The 21,143-nt window shown below is 40.9% G+C and overlaps 2 protein-coding genes across 14 annotated transcripts in view; one reads left to right on the forward strand and one right to left on the reverse strand.

The window, feature by feature from the left end:
- Positions 1 to 14,759, forward strand: part of UBQLN1 (ubiquilin 1) — a 39,255-nt gene extending 24,496 nt beyond the window's left edge. For 2 of the 12 annotated variants that reach the window (XM_086868904.1, XM_086868909.1), the window contains 3 exons: positions 862 to 977; positions 1,289 to 1,457; positions 2,212 to 3,511. In XM_086868904.1, the coding sequence (XP_086725030.1) occupies positions 862 to 977; positions 1,289 to 1,457; positions 2,212 to 2,304 (378 nt within the window). In that variant the 3' untranslated portion in view covers positions 2,305 to 3,511. Of the gene's footprint in view, positions 1 to 861; positions 978 to 1,288; positions 1,458 to 2,211; positions 3,512 to 9,789; positions 9,976 to 11,452; positions 11,734 to 14,642 lie in introns of those variants that run through there. The other 10 variants (XM_086868902.1, XM_086868905.1, XM_086868903.1 and 7 more) reach the window with 8 other exon arrangements.
- Positions 11,329 to 18,770, reverse strand: IDNK (IDNK gluconokinase). 2 transcript variants are annotated; one of them, XM_086868911.1, is made up of 5 exons: positions 18,618 to 18,770; positions 18,480 to 18,510; positions 18,041 to 18,127; positions 14,365 to 14,408; positions 11,329 to 12,362 (listed from the first exon to the last, which is right to left on the reverse strand). In XM_086868911.1, exons 1-5 carry the CDS (start codon positions 18,656 to 18,658, stop codon positions 12,002 to 12,004), a joined length of 564 nt encoding a protein of 187 aa, XP_086725037.1. In that variant the 5' UTR covers positions 18,659 to 18,770; the 3' UTR covers positions 11,329 to 12,001. The 2 variants fall into 2 exon arrangements, with proteins under 2 accessions (XP_086725037.1, XP_086725036.1); XM_086868910.1 differs by lacking the exon at positions 18,480 to 18,510 and having other exon boundaries at positions 18,618 to 18,738.
- Positions 18,771 to 21,143: the final 2,373 nt, after the last annotated feature.

The raw sequence follows: 21,143 nt of genomic DNA on the forward strand, positions 1-21,143 counted from the left end.
AGTTTCACCTTAACCTGTGATTTCTGCATGAATCAAATGGTTTTTTTCAGCAAAAGTAATCTGGTCTAGTTGCTAGGGGAAAGCTTCTAATATTAATAAGGCTATCTGCTCTTTGGCCTGATTACCAAAACTGTGTTATTTGTAACTGAAACATTACTTTTCATTTACCAATTGCATCTCAATGCAAAGGTGAGCCTAAGCCACTAGTTTTGAGGTGGTGTCTAAAATAATGATTTTTTTTGATGTTTCATTTCAGAAATGAAAATGATTTGCCTTCTAAATTATTTGATGATGTGAAAGCCAATTTGTAATTGAAGTCATAATAGACTGAGAACGTTTGATTATTTATGTTTGCTTGCTGGTATATTTTGTAGTGTGTTTGTTTACATCTCAGGCTGTAAGAACTACAGATAAGAAGATATGTACCAATAGTCACAATCAAATTGCTGTGATCTGAAATTAGCTCAGAAAAAAAAGAACTTAGTACTTTTTCCTATATATTTATTGGTCAAGTTTAATCATGTTCAGAATTGTTGATTAGCAGTACTATAAGAGACTAGTTCTAGAGTAATGTACTAACGCAGTCTGGTGTGACTTGAAAAGATTGAGATCTGTAATGAAAAATACTTGTCCTTGTATAATTCTCATTCAAAAGCCTTTTCCTACGTCTAGAGAGTTCATTGATCACCTTCTATGGAAGTTTTCTCACAGAATTAAAAATAACGGAAGGATTTCCTGTAATATTCAACTACAAAATCAAAAGCCAAGTTCTGAAATTATTTCAGATTCTGTAAGACACCTAGCAATAAAAATTTCCTTGGATCATCTACATATAGTGAAGAGTTTCTACCTTTTTCATAGATGCAGAATCCTGACACGTTATCAGCTATGTCAAACCCCAGAGCAATGCAGGCTCTGCTGCAGATTCAGCAGGGCTTGCAGACATTGGCAACAGAAGCACCGGGGCTTATACCAGGGTAAGAATTGATCTTACAAATTTGGACAGAAAGTCTTCCCTTGTGTTATTCATTCTTTTTAGATTTAGAGATTCATACAGTCTGTATTAAAGAATTGTCCTCTCGCCTTTTTTAGTTTATTTAAACTCATTTTAGAATCTGTCACATTTATCTGCTGTGCAATTCTAAACAATGATAACTCTGGTCTTTGTCTCAGTACTTTACTCAAATTATCCTCTCTTTGACAGAATTTGTACTCACCAATTAATAAGAAGAGACCAACTAGTGTTTATTATTCAAGTGGTGTATTTCTTTTTCTGTAATTTGCACAGATTTAATCCTGGTTTGGGTGGAGTGGGAAGCAGTGGAACTCCTACAGCGTCCACAGTACCTAGTTCTGTTTCCACTGAAAATACAAGTCCAGCTTCAGGAGCTGCTGAACCTGGTCACCAGCAGTTTGTCCACCAGATGTTGCAGGCACTTGCTAGTGCAAATGCTCAGGTAAAGTATATCATTATATTCTAGGTATTTTTACTTTTAATTGTAAAATACTGGAAAGAAGATAGATAGTTGAGGGAAGAGCCCACTGGATGCTTCTGGTCAAAGGTCAGTAGAGGAGGCTTAAATGTGCTATTGCAGCTGTGCAAGTAAATGCTGAAAAAACATCTTCTGTCCTGGTTAAAAACATGCCTCTGATGGTCATACCATTGAGACCGTGCAAAATTTTGCCAAGAGTTTGTGTTAAAAGGATCTTCCTAAAAAGCACAGCTAACAGTTTGCCTTAGACTCAAGTTTTCTAACAATCAGGATTTTGGTAATTTTAGTCAACAAATACCTGGGGGCGTTACAGAAGAGGTGATCTTTACGTCAAGTTAAAGCCTGTAATGTTCAAGATTGCTGGCAACATGATCTTTGCTGTTCCACGTTGCTAGGTTGAACTCTGTTTTGTTTTAAAAAACACCTATATGCGTATCTTTTAGAAACTGTTAATGGGACATACAGGTACCAAATTTAATTTGAATCCTCCTCTATCAAACAATCAGATTTTCCTGGAGCTCAGGAATGTTATGTAAGTGTAGATAATTTGATGGTGTTGACTTGTTAAAAAAATTCTTTGATTGCTAATTGAATTTGTCTGAATATATTTTATGGAAACTAGAAAAAGTTGTAGTCAAAAATTAGAAAAGACAGAGTGGTGCAGAACCCACGTATGTTTAAATTGTGTATTTTGCTAAATATATGTTATATTTTATAGCTTGAAATTTTGTTCTTAGCAGTTACAAAATCCAGAAGTTCGATTTCAGCAACAACTGGAACAGCTGAGCGCAATGGGCTTTCTCAACCGTGAAGCAAATTTACAAGCACTAATAGCAACGGGAGGAGACATCAATGCAGCTATTGAAAGGCTGCTTGGTTCTCAGCCTTCATAGCAGTGTTTCTTTTAACTTGAAAAAATGTAATTTATTTTTGATAACAGCTCTTTAATCTTTTAAATTGCTTTATTTCATTCTGACTCTTGGGATTATCTTGTTACAACTAAAACCAGTCTGATGCATATGAAGGTGGAGTGCAGTAGTTTTTCTTCAGACAGTGGGAATCAATGCATTTTCACTTTTGAGTGCATCAGTTCTTTTGTTCAGCATTATTTGTGATTTTTTGGAAACAGTATCAGCTTTCACAGTTGGATGAACTAGTTTTGTCTGACCTACAAATGGCCAATTTATTTACTACTTAAACAGTATCCTTCAGTAGTAATTTATGTAGATTACACATTAAAAAGGAAACAAATTAATTGAAGCTGTGGATACCAATACTGCTTATTGTGATTTTGGCATGGTTTTTTTCTTGACTAGCAAAATGCTGGAAGATTTATACCACTTGAATAATCTACCATCTTTTGCTTTAATTTGTGTAAAGTATAAACACAATATATACAACTCGTTTCTAGAGATTTACACAATACAATGGAGTGAAATAGTAAGTAATGAAAAAACAAACAAAAAAACCAAACCAAAACAAGAACAAAAAACCAAACCAAAACAAACAAAAAAAAAACCCACAAAAAATTACAAAACCAAACAAAAAACTAACAACAACAAACAAACAAAGGAAAGTAAGAAAAAAAAATCACAGGACTTGAATTTGGAATAGAATTGCCCAGGATCTTTGGTAGCTATCTGAGAAAAATTGCTTAAGCAACTTCAGTTAAAATATACTAGAATTACTGTTCTGGTTGTCTCTTTACATTTAACTGTACAGAAACTTGCATTATAACATTATCTCAGTATTCACAGATTTACTGTAAATTACTTTTGTCATTGTCCAAATTAAAGAGCCACGGCCTTGTGCTCTGGAATTGCTTCTGTAGCTACTTGGCTTATTCCACTAAGATTTTAATGTGTATTCTGATTTGTAATTGGAGAAATTACCTTTATTCATGGTCATGTGATACTCAAATTACTTTTAGCCACCAAGTAAAAAAATACTGTATAGCTTTTGAGTTCTATTGGTAGTAACTTCTCTTGTGCACAGGTAATAAATGAATTTAAAAAATCTCTAAGCATCTTGTTTCAGTGTGTTTGCAGTTGATCATTGCCTAAAAATCAAGGTGACAGTCCATCCTGAAAGCATTTGAGTGAGCACAAGCTCTGGCAATACTTACCAGCTCTGCACTAAAACTAGTAAACAACTCCTGCAGTGTGAGGTGGAGGGAGGAGAGTAAGAGATGGATGACGTTGAAGACTTCCAGCTTAGATTAATTTGGGATAGGAGAACAAAAGTTTAAATGAATCTGCTTTTTATTGCTCTTTTGTGCCAGTTTAATGGATTTATGCAACTTCAGGTTCCTTTGATGTTCTCAAACCTGCACAGGGCAGTTCATTTTCCCAATCTCTGTTCTCACCTTCTGTGGCTTGGGCATGGAGTACTTGCTGGTGAAGACAGGCAAAAAAGTCATTGAGTACCTCAGCATTCTCAATGTCCTACATAACCAGGTCTTCCAAATCCCTTCTGAAAGGAGCCACATTTTCCCTAGTCTTTTACTGCTAATGTTCTTAAAGAAGATTTTTGTTACCCTTGGTATTCTTGGCCAGATGCTTTAGCTTTCCTAACCATCTCTCTGCTTTTACCTTATGCAACTTGGACAGTGTGTCTGTAACACTTGCCAGTGAAGGAAACAGTCAGTGGGTGCTGAACCACTGTACTGTGCATCATTTGTTTCTCTTGTGTTTTACTCCTCTCTCTTACTCTCATTATACTAATAATAACAACAACAACAACAATTTCATCTCCCTGGATCTTGGACTATTTCTTGATATTACTCCAAGGCTACTTTTCCCTCTTTCCAAGCTATGTAAGCTACCTGTTTGTGTTTTAAATTTGTCCATTTGTCCATTTGTGTTTTAAATTTGCTCATCTGTACAGGCCTCCTGACATTCTCTTCTAGTTTCCTCCTCATGCATAAATCTTGGGGAAACAATCCTTAAATGTCATTCAGCCCTCTATGCTCAGGGCTCTGTGCCATGGTATTTCTACCGAGGAGATCCTCCCAAGAGGCCAACTTCAGCTCTCCTGAAGTCTAGCATAGTCATATTGCTTCTCACTCTCCTCGTTTCCCCAAAGATCCCAGACTCCACTGTTTTATGGTCACTGCAGCCCAACATACCCTTGGATTTCACATTCCCCACCAGCTCTTTGTTGCTGAGAACAAGATCCAGCCTAGCACCTTTCTTCTTTGGCCCCTTTATGCGTTGGAGGAGGCAATTGTCATTAGTGAGCCCCCTGGAATACGTGTGCTCTACTGTCGTGAGCCTCCAACAGGCTGTCACAACCTGGAAATGTGTGTGATATTTCTTGTAAGTTTTATCTGTCTAGACAAGGTCTGCATGTCTATGTGGTAGCCTTATTCCAGAAATTAGCCCACTAATTTCTCTAATTTATCTGTAAAAGGGTTGGCTAACAAGGTCCAACTTCTACAACAAACTTTCAAATTAGCTCCCAAATCTCACAGTAAACTTCAGGTGTTCAGTAAGTGAATAAAGTGGAATATAACTGCTGGGATAAAACAGGAGAGAATGGATGGAAAAGAGAGGAAGAAAAAAAGTCAGTCCTTAGATCCTGCATTGGTCCTGCTGCTGTGGGTGGTCTGGATCTGAGGTCAACTGAGAGAATGCTGGGGTCCAATCCCCTTCCTTTTATGGTTTACTTGGTATATGCCTCTCATGTAAAATACTATGTGTCATTCATGCTGTAGTGTTCATATGTGCATACTGAGTTATTTAGAGCTCTCCAGGAAATGAGGGAGTTAGCAGACTGTGATGTCCGGGAGCAACTTTTAGTGAGGTGTCTGTAATTTAATTCTGTTGACACAGGTGCACTTAGAATGAGTCTTAAGGCAGATTTTCAAGCTTAACAATTTAGGAAGGAAAAGGAAGTTGGCTCAGAACAGCACTGACTGCCCCACCTCTGCAGAACCCTCTCAATCCAATCAGCATTCTCCTGTTGTAACAGTCAAAATGTTTGAGCCAAAATATATGTAAATTGTTTATGCCTGGTCCTCCAAATTGCTGTTGCGATGGTTGGAATCCCCCATGAGGATCAGGGCTTGTCAATGTGAGGCTTTCCTGCTCTGCTTATGGAGGGTTTCAGTGGCTAGGTCTTCCTGGTCAGGTGGCCCGTAGCGGGCCTCTAATATAAACCTGTGCTTGTCCTCCTTTTAATCCTCACCCATAAACTGTAAATTAGCTCCTCATCTATTCCAGGAGGGGCTCCATGCAGATGGTCACTGACAGAGAGGTTGACATTTCTACTTTGTCTCCCCTGCCTGCCCTTCCTGAAGAGACTGTATCCTTCCATTCCAACACACCAGTCATGGGAGTTTCCACCATGTTTTTGTCATGCCAGTAAGATAACAGACCTGCAGGCATGCATATGTCTCCTTTATTCCCTGGATGCTGGATGTGTTAGCATAGAGGCATTTAAGTTAGCCCACCCCTCCAGTGAAAGTTACTTTCTCTCTGGAGAGGCTGGAATCCCTTGTGCTGTCTTCCAAGTGTACTACTGACCTGCAGTCCCTCTCTAGACTCTGGGTGTCTCTTGCTGGCTCTGGCACTTAACTGATATAAATAGGATGGCAAATCATCCCACACCTATTAAATAGGATGGTAACCTCCCTCTTCTCAATCATAAATTGTTAAAAGCTGTATTGGTGACTCCTGCTAACCCTTGACCAAAGACCCTCTTCTCCTTTTGAGAGAGGTGATGCTTCTGATCCCATCTGATACAAGCAAGAATGTGTTATCTTAGCTATCCCATTGTTAAACAACCCAAAATTTTGGCAGTGACATGAGCCTCAGAGCCATATATTAATCGACTCAATCCATCTGTTTCTTTCAGTCACTACCTTCACATGGAAGAATGGGAGGAAAAAATAACCTATGCCCATGATTCCCTTACCAATTGTCCCAAGGCCTTGAAGTCTCTTTTGATGGCCTTTGGACTGATTACATGTTGTGACTTCTTCACCACTTTCATGGAGGATCAGCAATGGGAAGTAGTCTGAGCACTGAACCAGGCTGGGAAACTTCCTGGTGACATCATTAACCTTGACTCCAGGAGTACAGTAAACTTCCTTGAGGGGAGTATCCTTCCAGCATATTGGACCTTCTATTCCCCTTTGAAGGGAACCATCTACCACTCCAACTATTATTTTCTTCTTCATGGAACTGATGTTGTGAGCTGTAGGCCTGTCTGGTCTTGATAACATCTTCAGTAGAGAGGGACCTTCATCCTTATCATCCATTACATGACTTTCCTTATCTGTAACTACTGTACAGAGAGGCACCTAAAGGGAGGTTGAGATGGGCAAGGAAGTGTCTTGTCTGTTGTTCCAAGCAAGGACTTGCCTTTGTTCATCATTTTATTCTGACCTTCAGGCAGAGGGAGGTTACAGGACCCTCTTATAAGAAAGGGTAGAGAGCAAGTAGTTTCTGTAGAATAATCTCTAACTTTTTTACAGTTACTTTCACAGTGACTATTAGGATCTCCAAAGAAACTAATTCAACTTAAGTGTGCCTTACTGGGACCTTGCGTTAAAAAAAGTTGAGACTCCCTCATCATTCAACAGGCAGATCTTTTTGAGAATATAGTCCATGACATCCAAAAAGTCTGTCAGATGGAAGGGCAAGGGTGATGTGGGGAACAGAACAGTTTTTACCAAGACACTAAATCAGTGAATCTAACTAGCACAAATACTTTCTTCAGGCACCATTCATCTCACCATTTTTAAGCATTTCAGTTGCATGTTACAAAGAAAGAGACAATACATTTGAAGTAAAATTTCATTGCAATTCAGCAAGAGATGAAGTTTGACCTAAAATCTATATTGAGCCTTCAGCTGAGCTCTCTTCTTGAAGTAGAATCAATATTTATCAGTAATTACTGTCAATTAAACTAGCTTTCTGGTAAGTAGTGGTAAAAACACTGAGCTGTTTTTTATTAGGAATTTTCATTTTGTCAGAAAATACAGAAAGCAGAACAAGCTTTATAGATAGGATAGACCTTTTTATTTCATCTTTAATGGTGAGAGAAAACCTGCATTTACTGGTTTTAGATTAAGTTACAGTGTTTCTCTTTGTTCACCCCATCCCACTTCCACGCCTTTATCCATCTCTCTTTAAAATTCTCTCTTCAGAGCTACCTACTTCTTTTTTCACATGAGCACTTAGATAACTTGTATTTGAAATCTGCAGCTTGCATTTTGGATCAGAGTACATGTGTGCTTAAAGGTCTCTTCATTTTCCTGCTTTCTTCTTTTCCTTTGCTGTGGACCAAGTGACCTGACAGGATTGTCTGAAAAACTGCCTTGCCTGATCATCAAACCCCTGCTAGAAAAAGTTGCCATCATTTGATGCCAAAGCCAGAAATCTAAAAGTTATGATATCTGAACTGACAGATTTAAATACTTTATATATGACATAATTTAAAATACTCAAAATGCATGAATTTACTATTGGGAATATGACTGGAAGATGGCTAGTTTTTTAAAGGATGTGGTCTGCCTAATTATCTTCTTGGTTCAGTGACTGCATGTGCTGAGCTGACCCTGGCTGGATGCCAGGCACTCACCAAAGTCACTGTATACCTCCCTTCTGCAGCTGGACAGGAGAGAGAAAATATAAAAAAGGGTTTATGGGTTGAGATAAGGACTTGGAGAGATTGCTCATCATATACTGTCATGGGAAAAACAGGCTGGAATTAGAGATATTAGTTGAATTTATTAGTAACAAAATCATACAAGGATAATGGGGAGTAAAAATAGACCCTACTCCTCCCTCCTTCCTAGCTCTACCTCCTACCCTCCGTCAGTGCAGGGAATGGGGATTATGGTCAGTTCATTACAAGTTTTTCTGCTGCTGCTTAGGGAGAGTTGTTCCCCTGCTCCAGTGTGGCGTCCCTCCCATGGGTGACAGTTCTCCATCTCAGTCCAGCTTGTGGGCAACAGCTCTCCACAAACTACTGCAACATAGGCCACTGTTCATGGGGTGCAGTCCTTCCAAGGACAGGTTGCTCTAGTGTGTCCCCCACAGGGTCACATCCTACAGGAAGCCTGCTCCAGCATGGGCTCCTCTCCACAGGTCTGCAGGTTCTTGCCACGACCCTGCTCCAGCACAGGCTTCCCATGGGGTCACAGCCTCCTCTCAGGCATCCACCTGCTCCAGCATGTGTCTCCTCCATGGGCTGCAGGTGGATCTCTGCATCCCCATGGACCTCCATGGGCTGCAGGGAAACAGCACCATGGGCTGTGGGGGAATCTCAGCTCTGGTGCTTGGAGCACCTCCTGCCCCTCCTTCTGCACTGACCTTGGTGCCTGCAGAGCTGTTCCTCTCACATGTTCTCACCCCATTCTTTGCTGGCTGCAGTTACATCAGTGCAATCACATTTTTTTCTCCCCTCCTCTTAGAAATCTGTTATCACAGGAGCGTTATCACCATTTCTGATTTGCCCAGCCTTGGCCAGCAGCATGTCTGTCTGGGAGCCAGCTGGGATTATTTCAACAGGGGGTGGGGGTGACTTCCAGCAGATTCTCACAGAAGCCACCCCCCCAGATACCACAATCTGGCGTAACAAAATAAATATTATTAATAAAAAACCCACAACACATATCAATTTATAGTTGAGGTGGCAGGCAGCTAGTCTGTTCCTTTGCCTGTGCAAAGGAACTTGTGCAGTTTGGGATAGACAGCATTTCATTTTTATTTCCTCATTTTAGCTTTGAAAAACGTTTATGCTATAGTAGGTGCATTATTTACACATCATGTTACTAACTGTGCATAGCATAAATTCGTGAGGATGTAGTGCATGTACCTTGAATAGATAAGTTGTGCTTAGAGACAGAGTAAGCAATTTCGAACTCCAGGTGTTTCCTCCTCAGTTTTTGTTGCATTTGCTAAATACAAATCAAAATACTTGCATCCAGATAATATTAATAGCCTGCCCAACTAACCTGAATATGACATTCCTAGAATAGTGGTGTTAGTTTAAAAACAGCAACAACAAAACTCTCAAACAAAACAACAAAAACAATAAACCCTCACAACAACAAAAAAAAAACAAACCACAAATGAAACCTAAATCAAGCAAATGAAATGTTGTAGGATTGTCTTTAGGCAGGGATTGTTCTGCTACCTTTTTCTTCCACTGCACACGTGCACAGCTTGATTAAAATCTGAGAGTAGTTTTATGTGGTTAATATTGGGATAATTCACATCTTAATCTAATAATTTGTAATGAACAGAATATAAGTGAACAGAAGTAATGCTTTGTTGTCTTTCAGAATAGCAGGTAACAGACAGCCGATTAGATTGACAACAACCTTCTCTGCAGTATCTTTTAAGTAAAAGCAAGATGCAAATATATTAAAAGGGTAAGGAATACTTACTGCCTGTAAGTATGAACATACTACTTTGTTTAGAAGCCTTCCAAAATCCAAGCTTCTTATATAAAACTTAATGAGATTTTTTTTTACTGTTGAGTACAATTTTGTCAGTGAAGCCACTTTGTGAGTGTTCTATAAATGTGGACAAGTAGATCTGAAAATCAGTCTGGCCTTCTCAGAACTCAAAAATGTTCCTTTTTAAAAAAAAAAATATTAAAAGGTCTGATCATATCTGTGTGTGACAGGATGCTGCTGCTGTAGAGCGTCCTGGTCTGCCTTTATTGTGTGTGAAAGAAGGAAGCATAAATCTGTATTTAATAATGGGTACATTAGTCAAGTGTTTGTAAAATGGTGTATTGAAGAAGATGAAGACCTCATTAACAGCATAGATGCCACAAGAGGGTGCTGTGTCTGTGATTTTCATAGCTACAAAACTTGTACAGGTCTGACAAGTCACTTGGTCTGAAGAAGTCTCTGAAATTTGAGGTTATTAAGAAGCTTACAGATATCCCCTGCCTCTTGCACTTAACTTTGCTTCTATGTCTTAAACTTGCACCCTGGCTGTTGGAACAAACAGGATCTGGGGTGAGAGCACCCTGTAGTGTACAGCAACAGACTAAAACTAGTAACTGCCTGGTATTCTCCCTTCAGGTCACAAAATAACTGGAAAACACCATTTCTGGATAGGTTAATGCCTAAAATTCCAATTCTGTGTCTAAAAATTGCTGCTTTCAGTAACATAAAGCCCATTTATTGCATTAATTTAAGCACAGTAGTTTGTCTAGTACACCACAAAGCCCTTAGTATTTTCATTCATAATGAGAACCATGATTAATATTTTTCAAGTACTTACCCAGTAAAAATTACACTAAAGACGCTTTCAAACATGAGGTGTTCTTCTACAGGAGTTCATCCGTCATTCCAGAAATAAAAAAAATTGCATGACGCACTAAAAATAATCCATGTGTGACAGCACATGGAGATGTCTCCATTCGGACAAGACTCAAATCTTTCATACAGGAACTTAAAATAAAAAATTTCATTGTATGAAGCTGAAAAGGCATATCTTGTCTACCATGACATGAAGTACTTTCTGAAAAACACCTTGGTGGTAAAAAAGGACTTCAGTCTTAAATTCTGATAGCTAGGTGACTGATTAGTATTTGGAATTTTCTTCTCATCTTCATCAAAAAAGATGAGAAAAATATGTAGTAGGAATAGTTTGATCAAAAGCTTTAAAGCAATTGCATTGACATGCACTGAGGTGCCCACCAGCATTGGGAAGTGAAGAAGAAGGTCCAGCTGTGAAAGAGTAAGTTTTCAAAAAGAAGGAAGTGTCAATCAACCTTGCATTCACTACCTTAAATCACTAGTTGACTCACACTCAGCTGCAATGTATACACTTTGTACATGAAAGCTCCAAGTTCAGAGCCAGTATGATGTTTTATTTCTTAAGCTTTATTTCTAAATATTTCTTATGCTTTATTTCTAAAGCTTTCCATTCAGTTAAATTTTTTATATTGCATCACCACCACTGCCTTTTCTTTCAAACATTTTTCAGCTTGGTGGTCAATGCATCCAGTAAGAGATCAGGAAAGTTCTCATGAAGTCATCAGTACCCTAGTGAGGTAAACAAGGACACAAACACAGAACCTACAACTTGATGAAAATCCAGCAGTGAGACAGAGATAGTGTCATGTATGGAACTTCATCACACATGTTCCTGCCTCTTCTAGGAAAATGACATCGTTTTTAACAAAGCTGTAAATTATTTAATCTTGTAATAGCAGATGTGCCCATCTCAGTATCTGACAGAGTAAATATTAAAATTAAGAAAATAAATTATTCTGTGTGACCCTTGCAAGGATTTTCAAAAGTAGGCTCTTACTAAAATGAGAATTTTAACTTCATAGAGTGAAGGGCTTAAAAAGTTAACAGTTATTGCAAATTATATCTTGTATGTCTTTTACAGAGCCATGATAAAAAAACCAAGCAGTAAACCAGCTCTTAAAAATAAGCTGGTTTGATTTAATAATCAATTTAATAATTAAAACCCTGTCTCATAGCCTTTCTATCCTTCAGGGAATTTCTATATGTATCATTCAGAAAATTACACTGGCAAAGCCTCACCCTGAAGAATGGCACTCTCAATCTCTGCTACTATTTCTGGGAGAGATTTTTCTAGACTGACAGTAATGAAGTCTTCTGGTGCACTAGGTGGCTCTAGAGTATCAAACTGAGACTTGAGAAGTTTAAGTGGCATAAAATGACCTCTCCGCTTCTCCAGGCGGCCAGCAATGATGTTCATAGGTCCATCCAAATGAACAAAGAGGATCTTCAGTGCTGGGTGTTCTCCTGGTTGCTCTGGCTGGTTGCTTTTGATTGCAGATGCTCCACTAATTAACACACGCCTGTACATCTTCTTGAGTGCAGAACAGGCCAGAACTGTATCTTGTCTAGATGTGTCTTCTCTATTGAAAAGAAAAAACAAAAACAAAAACCTTTATACATCTACAAAAATGGCTTGTTAGTTCTACTGAACAAGGCAGACAAGCCCTAGCTCCTCAAGAAGGACAGCCACAGGACTAGTGGCATTTTGACAGTATATTTGAATGTACTTGTATATTTGAATATATACAGTATATTTGAATATAGTTGAATATATTTGACAGGTATTTGAATAATTTTGATGGGATTTTGAAACCAAATTTCTAGTCCAGGTAAAGATGTGATTTGAAAGTGAAGTCAAGCTAGCCAACCTTTTAGCAAAATCTCAGTCTTACGGAGCTTGTCTATTAGCCAACATTCTTTCCTGAATTAAATTAAATTCTAGCACAAGGAAGTGTCAAGATAATTTCCTTAATTCCTGATAATAGGAATTAAATATCCATAGAAACACCTATCCATTATCTATAAAATTACTGTACTATTCTCTCTAAAGGTAAGTGGCTGATAAACAGTACAGACCACTGTTCTTAAATACAGTATTTTAAATACATGTTGTCACTGTCTCAGACTCAACTGTAATTTATGTTTTCTGCAACTCATTGGCAGCATTGCATATATACTCACTTCAGATTAAACAAGACATTGCAGGTCAGTGAATGCTGTGCACATGTATTTTCTGCTGACAAGGCTTCTTAAAATAAAGCATTCAACTCTGTGTGTGTCTGTTCCACCAAAAAGCAAATCCAGAATTAGTTGTCTCTAAGAGGAGTGAATAAAATTCCTGCCTAAGAAAATATATTCTGTAATAAAATTAAAATCAGGTATAAACCTATTTAAATATCATTCTATGGTCAGATTTTGGTTCAAAGGGAAGTAAGAACTTCTGATACCTACCATTATCACTTAGGCAAGTCAGTGACAGCCTCAGCTATTAATAAGAACTAAAAATTAAACACTGGCATTAGGCTCTTTTACAATATAGTTGATTTTGTAAAGTTTCCAGAGCTGGACAGTGGCATTAAGCTATCACATAATATAAAGCAATGGATCCAGCATATCAATCCAGACAAATTTCTGGATTAACCTGTGCTCCAATGAGGTATGCTCACCTAATGCACACAAGCAAGTGTAAAGCTTGCCTAAACAGTCCCTGCCCTCCCAACCTTTTCCTTTTTTGGGACATACTCCAGTCCCTTCATCATTGTTGGATGCTCTCCAGTATGTCCATGCCTCTCTCATAATGAGGAGCCCAGAACTGACACAGCAGTTCAGGTGTGACCTCACCAGTGCAAAAAGAGAGGGGAAGGACTACCTCCTTTGACCTGCTGGCAATTCTTGGTCTAATACAGCCTGGGATTCAGGATTTTGCTGGCCTGCCTTGCCAGAGGAGCACATTGCTGGCGTACGTCCAGCTGGGGCTGTCCATCACAGCTCCCTCAGGCCCTTTTCTGCTGCTTTCCAGCTGAGTGCTCTCTGTCCATAGCAGTGCTTGGGGTTGTTTTTTCCCAGAGGCAGGATTTTGTGTTTTTAAAAGGTTCCTACCAACCTGTTTCTACAGCCTTTCAAGGTTCCTCTGCATCAGTTACTCCTCCCATTTTGGTGTTGTCTGCAAATTAGCAGAGTACACTCAAGCAAGTGAACAGTGTCAAACAAACTTGACACTGTATCTTATTCAAAATAACAGCATTTTTTCTTACTGTTGTTATTGGTGTATTTTGTAGTTATGTTCTTTGTAAGCAGTTAATGCCAGGCTTTTTAATAAATTGGATCCTTGAAATTATTTTACACAGATAGTAGGAAAAAAAAAAAAATCACTGGAAACAATTTTCCACTTTATTTCTCAGGGATTAGCTCACCGTCAGCAATTACTATGACAGTTTGGATTACTAAAAATAGAATGACTTTACTGCTTGCAGAAGTTCTTTGCATTACCACTTTTATTCTTGCTTTGCAATGCAGTGGGGAAAAACACTTCTGGTACTTCTGTCTTTAGCTAAAACGTTTTAAAACTAGATATTCTCTTACCTCCTTAGTATATCATGCAATGTGCAAAGCCAAGGAATCCTATCCTAGAAAGAAAACAAGTTAGTTAAAAATTCTTCAGAAATTAGTTTGAAACAATTGCTTCTAGCATCTCAGGTATTTGACCAGAGGCAAAAATTAGCATTAAACTCTTCAGGAAGTTCAGTTTTTAATCTCTTTCTTTATATATAGATTTGCTACTACTGTCTGAAGCTAATATGAACTGCCAGGCATGTTATGAATAAGAAGCTTTCAGTGGAATAATACTTTTTATGTTACAGGTCCCTACAAGTATATGATGGAAGTAATAGGTACGCAAGTGTAGCATGCACTTGTAAACCTCTGAAGGACAGTCAGCTTATCTCTTGCTCCTATTATACCATTAAAATGTACAGCTAGAATTGTTATTTCTTTTCCCTGATAGTGTCATACACACACCCCATACCCGTTTTGGATTCAAGTTGAAGCTTCCAGAAACAGACAGGTCTAAATTTAGTTATCTTCAATAACTATTTCAGTAGCACTCACCAATAAATGTAATCACAACCACAATTTCCTAAAACTTTTGCCCATTACTTAGGCAAACATGAGTGATTGATAAGATGCTTACTTAAAAAAAATCTTAAAAATCTGAAATGTTAAGCTGTCACAAACTTCAGTCATGCCTAATGAGCACTTAAAAACTGCTCTCATTTAATTTCTCAATGCTGTTACTGCTGGGTGAGCACAACAAATGCTAACATGGACAAATAAATGCAACAATTTTTTGTTGCTGTCATTACACAGTAACTTCCCCTTGGCATTCAAGATGGCCCTCACAATTTTGCACCTCTCATTTTTCAGAAAAGATGCTTTCCTCTTGCTGGGCACTGCACACGAATGGTTTAGTCATTCAAGTGTACAATGCTGCTACAGACAACATACAGGCTTACAATTGCTAGTGAAAGATCCAAGGTTTTCACCAGAATCTTGAATATTTGTCTACATTGTCTAAGGACATCTCCCAAAAGATTTGAGGGAGTGAAAAAAATAAAAGTGGAACCCTTGCAAAAAAAAAAAAAAAGTAGGAGCTTGGCAAAATTTTTCAATTCTAATTAAATTCTTAAGGTCTTTTTAAAAATATACCATTACTGCATCTTGCCCTGTTCTTAAGTTCTGTATACTTTTAGATTGATTTCATATGATCACCAGGGTTGTTTAGTTTATATTCTTTGTATTTTATATTCTTTGTTTAAACAGACATACATTCATAAGTATGTATTTCTCTAGAAGTAGTGGACATGAGCTTTTTTAATTCTTCCTGATTCTGTACAGGAAAAGGGGCTTTAACTGTAAAACCTCTGTCCTAATTGATGGCAAATGGGATAATCCTTTTTTTCAAGCTGTACCATTAAGTTACTAGTACTTCAAGCACTGTCAGCCTGTCAAGGGATGGGATTGACCCTGCGGTGGCCTCGCCTTGAGTCCTGTGTGCAGCTTTGGGCACCACAGTATAAGAAGAATATAAATATATTAGAGAGTATCTAAAGGAGGGCCTTGAGGATGCTGAGGAGCCTTGAGGGGAAGGTGTATGAGGAGTGGCTGAAGTCATTTGGTCTGTTCAGCCTGGGGAAGAGGAGACAGAGGACAGACCTCATTGCAGTTACAACTTCCTCCTGAGAGGGAGAGGAGGGGCAGGCACTGATCTGTTTTCTGTGGTGATCAGTGACAGGATGTGAGGGAATGGCCTGAAGCTGTGTCAGGGGAGGTTTATGTTGGATATTTGAAAAAAGGCCCCACCTCGGGGGTGGCTGGGCACTGGAACAGGCTCCCCAGGGAAGTGGTAATAGCACCAGCCTGACAGAGTTGGTCAGCACTCTCAGACACATGCTGCAATTCAGAATCATAGAATCATTAGGCTTGGAAAAGACCTTCAAAATCATCAAGTCCAACCTTTGACCGAACACCTCCATGCTAATTAAACTATACTGTTGTATACTTTTTTTTTTTATAAACACTTCTAAGGATGGTGATTTTTCTGAGCAGCCAGTTCTAATGCTTAGCCACTTTTTCAGTGATTATATTTTTTGTAATATTCACCTTGAACCTCCCCTGTCACAACCTGAGACCACTTTCCCTTGTCCTATTCCTTGTTGCCTGGGAGAATAAGCTGACTCCCACCTCACCACAACCTCCTTTCTGGTAATTGTAGAGACTGATAAGGTCTTCTCTGAGCCTCCTTTTCTCTAGTGCAAAAACACCCCCTGCTCCCTCAGCCGCTCCTCACAGGATTTGTGTTTCAGACCCTTCACCAGCCCTGTTGCCCTTCTCTGGACTGATTCCAGCACCTCAATGTCCTTCCTGAATTAAGGGGTCCCAGAATTGAACACAGTACTCAAGGTGTGGCCTCACCAATGTGAGGTATAGGCACAGGGGGACAATCACTGCTCTGGTTTTGCTGGTTACACTGTTGCTAATGGAGGTCAGGATGCCATAGGCCATCTCAGCCACCTGAGTGTGTGTTGGCCCATGTTCACCAACTGCCAACCAGCACTCCCAGGCCCTTTTCTGCTGGACAGCTTTCCAGCCTCTCTGCCCCAACCCTGTAGTCCTGCCCGGTGCTATTGTGACCCAAGGGCAGGACCTGGCACTTCAGCTTGTTGAAACTTACATGATTGGCCTCAGTCCATTGATCCAGCCTGTCCAAAACCCTTTGCAGAGCCTTCCCACCCTGCAGCATGTCAACACTTCCTTCCAAATTGGTGTCACCTGCATACTTACTGAATGCAGTCAGTCCCCTTGGTATCATTAATAAAGATGTTAACCAGGATTGGCCGTGATGCGAATCCCTGGGGAAACCCACTAGTGACTCCCCATCAACTGTAGCTCCATTCACCAACACTCTCTGGGCCTGACCATCCAGCCAGTTTTTAAACAGCGAACAGTGCACCCATTCTAGACCTGGGAAGCCAGTTTTCCAAGGAGGATGCTTTGGAAAATGGCATCAAAGGCTTTACTGAACTCCAGGCAGACTATATCTACAGCCTTTCCCTCATCCAGTAGTTCAGCTGGATACGGAAGGAGGTAAGGGTACCTTTCCCAAATCCCTGCTGGCTGGGCCTGATGCTCTGGTTGTCCTATACATGCCATGTGGTGTACTCAATCTGTTCCACAACCTTCCCTGACACTGAGGCCAGACTTGCAAGCATGCAGCTCCCTGGATCCTCCTTCTTGTAGACAGGCCGCACTGGCAACCTCCAGTCATCCTGGGACCTCCCAAGTTAACCAGGAGTGGTGATAAATCATAAAAAAGTGATTTGAGAGAAGGATATAAATTTTTTTGAGTTTTCTTGTGCAGGGCCTCGCAATGGACTCCATGTTTCCTGTAGGTCCCTTCCAACTCAGGATATTCTAAGAGTTTATGATTCTAATCCAAAACTGCAACTCTCTGTGTGGACTGTAGAGGGGGAGATTTCTCACAGATCTTGAAACAACATCATAATGCTTGTGCGTTCACAAGCATTTGATGAACTACTTTTTTATGCAGTTTGACACTAGAAGCCTCCCTCACCTTACACAGACCTGTGTTTACAGTCGGACTAGTCTACACAGTAAACCACAATGTACTTCAACAAGGTGTGCATGAAATTACAGAGATAAATGTGTGGACGACAGTTTTTTCAGGGCTTATTCAAGGTACCTCATCATTTAGTGGTATCCCTTCTTCCATTTTCTTCTTATTCTCTAGAGGATGATAATCATCTGCATCGTAGAATTTCCATCCCAACTAAGAAAAAAATAAATTAATTACGGATTGTTCAGCTAGATCAGGTGAGGTAACAATGACTTCAGAATTTACAGAGACGACACCTAAGAAATTACAGGCTTCCTGCACCACAGTATGAATCACCCTTTATAGCATGATGATTAGCACACAAAACAACAAAACACTGAGGCAGCTTGGTAGCAGCAACAGCTGTTGCATCACGGCACTGATCCGAAGTCGGTGCAGGCGACACTGCCCCAGCCGAACCCGGCTCGGGGGACCAGCAGCCCGGGCGAAGGCCGCCGGCCTGGCGCAGGGAGGTGCCTGCTCGCCCCGGCACGCCCCCGAGGCGGCGGCTCCCACACGCTCCTACCTTCTCTGCCAGCCGCGACCCGACCGTGGTCCTGCGGGGAAGCACAAAGGGCCGGTTACGCCCCCGGAGTCGGAGCCGCAGCGCCGGGCTCCGGCATCGCCGATTCCCCGGCACCGCCGCCCCCCGCCCGGTACCTACTTCCCTGAGCCGCTGACGCCCATCACCACCACCAGCACCATGGCGGCCCGGCGCGCTCCGTCGCTTCCCCTTTGCCCTCCTGCGCCGCTGCCCCGGCCCGCCCTCGGCCTCACCGCGGGAGGCGGGTGCGAGCCCGCCCGCGGGCCCCGGGCGCGGGGCGGCCCCAGCGCGGCCGTGCGGGAAGCGGCCGAAGCGCCTCCTCCTGCCGCGCCGCCCCGCGCGGCTGCCCGGGATCGGCGTCCGCTTCCCTCCTGGGGGAGCCTGGACACCCGTGGCGTGCCCCCCGCTCTCCTTCCCCGCAGTCGCTCCTTGTGCCGAAGTTACCTCATCTTCTCCCGAACCCTCTTTGCTTTTCAGTTTGATCGGGCGTGTTTCTTCCAGCGGTTCCTAACACGGTATTCACCGTTTGCAGCCTCATCAACACACGCAAATTTAATAGAAACAGTAATTTCTGCAGTGCGTGTTAAAGTGTGCATTGATACCCGTTGAATTCTGTATTACCCTTTGGTAATAAAGGTCTGCCTTTAAAATTTAATTAAGGCACCAGCCGTGCCTTGGCTAAATCCGTTTTAGTATTTCTTAAAGCATTGACCCAGTCATATTTTTAAATCACTGAACTACTTGGTGAATAAGGCTGGGAACGACCACTGATGGGGTCATCTAGTCCAACACCCCGGCTCAAGCAGGACCCTGCAGAGCACATTAGGATTCTGTCCAGGCAGCTTTTGAGTATCTCCAGTGAAGGGGACTCCACAACTTCTCTGAGCAGCTTGTTCCAGTGCTCACTTACCTTCACAGTAATGAAATGCTTCCTGGTGTTTGAGTACACCTTCCTGTGTTTCATTCTGTGCCCATTGCCTCTTGTGCTATTGCTCAGCACCACTGAGCAGAGCCTGGATCCACTCTCCTGATACCCTCCCTTCAGATACTGATAAACATTGAGAGGTCCCCTCTCAGTTGTCTTTTTAGAGGTTGAACAGGCCCTGCTCCCTCAGCCTTTCCCCAGAAAAATTATCCAGTCCCTCAGTCATTGTTGTAGCCCCTTGCTGGATCTCCAGGAGCTCCATGACTCTCTTGCTCTGTGAAGCCTAGAACTGGAATGACACTCCATATGTGGCCTCACCACGGCTGAGAAGAGGACCAAGATTGTGGAAAACTCTGGAAATTCTCTTAGATAACAAGTAGTTTAGCCTGGAGAAAAGGAGACTCGGGGGTGACCTTACCAATCTCTACAATCTCTGAAAGGTGGCTGTAGTCAGGTGGGGGTCGGTCTCTTTCTCCAGGCAGCAGCTGACAGAATGAGAGGACACAGCCTTAAGCTGCACCAAGGGAAATGTAGGTTGGGTATTAGAAAAAAGTTTTTCACAGAAAGGGTGATAAAGTATTGGAATGGTCTGCCCAGGGAGGTGGTGGAGTCACCGTCCCTGGATGTGTTTTTAAAAAGACTGGATGTGACACTTGGTGCTGTGGTTTAGTTGAGGTGTTAGGGCTGGGTTGGACTGGATGATCTTAATGCTCTCTTCCAACCTAGTGATTCTGTGATTCTGTGAAATGCTTGCTATTATCATGTACCTGACACAGCAACATTTTTAAAGCTCTGCAAGGATCAAATGCAGTGATGCTGCTGACCAGTGTTCAAGTTTTCCTGTGTGATGGAGAAGCATTTGCTGCATCTGTAAGAGCAGCTCCATCTGGTGACGGTGGCTTCAAGAGGGCACGATGTATGCCCCTTCTTATTTTTTGTGTCAATCAAACCTTGGAATAAATTGTCAGGACGTACATTAAGTCTCCCAGTCTGCATGAAATTTTGTGTGCCTCTGCTCAGCACTTCAAATGACATTATGAACATTTTGTTTTGTTTTTTTTTAATTGTTGCCTGTCTCTGACCATTTAATTGAGATGTGGAACTTCCTGTATTTCACATACCTATTAAATAATTCTTGATAAAGACCAGAACCTTCAAAGTTATTAAGCTACTACTCAAACAGGCCAGTTCTCAAATTAATAACAGACTACAATGATTTCTTCAAGGTGCCATGTGACTGGATACCTATTTTGCTGTAATAGCTGTACAATTGTGCTAAAGTAATTGAATTTGCATGCATCTTTTCCGTTTGTTTGCTTATTAATTGTGAGACAGGGAAAAATGCTTAATCTGGATGAGAGTTCCTGGGAGATCCAAATGAGCAAGCTCAAAAGTGCCAGCAGTCACTTTGACCCTGAAAACATCCCAATTGCTATTCCCATTCCCAGAATTAGAACTTTTAATTGCTCTGTCACAACAATTCCCCAGATTTTGCTAACATGAAGAGCACTGACTAACTTGCCTACAGTGCATGCTCAATGGCTTTTGTTGTAATCAGCTTTAACAAACTTCTCTATTTGGTACCTTTTCTTTTCATCTCTCATATACTTGCATTTTGGAAAAAGAGCCATGTTAGACCAGTGTGATGTTACCTAATAGCTATTTTACATCCTTTTTAGTGCAGGAAGTCTTTCCAGGAGTTCTCTTTTACTCAATCCCAG

This window comes from Cyanistes caeruleus, chromosome Z (genome assembly GCF_971803275.1).
Source record: "Cyanistes caeruleus chromosome Z, bCyaCae1.hap1.1, whole genome shotgun sequence".
NCBI classification, from domain to species: domain Eukaryota; kingdom Metazoa; phylum Chordata; class Aves; order Passeriformes; family Paridae; genus Cyanistes; species Cyanistes caeruleus.

Coding starts and splice junctions, on each gene's coding strand:
- IDNK (XM_086868911.1), bottom strand. CDS start 18,658: ATGGTGCTGGTGGTGGTGATGGGCGTCAGCGGCTCAGGGAA. Junction 18,511..18,617: donor GGCGTCAGCGGCTCAGGGAA/GTAGGTACCGGG, acceptor GCTTCCCCGCAG/GACCACGGTCGGGTCGCGGC. Junction 12,363..14,364: donor TTGCATGATATACTAAGGAG/GTAAGAGAATAT, acceptor TCTTTTCAATAG/AGAAGACACATCTAGACAAG.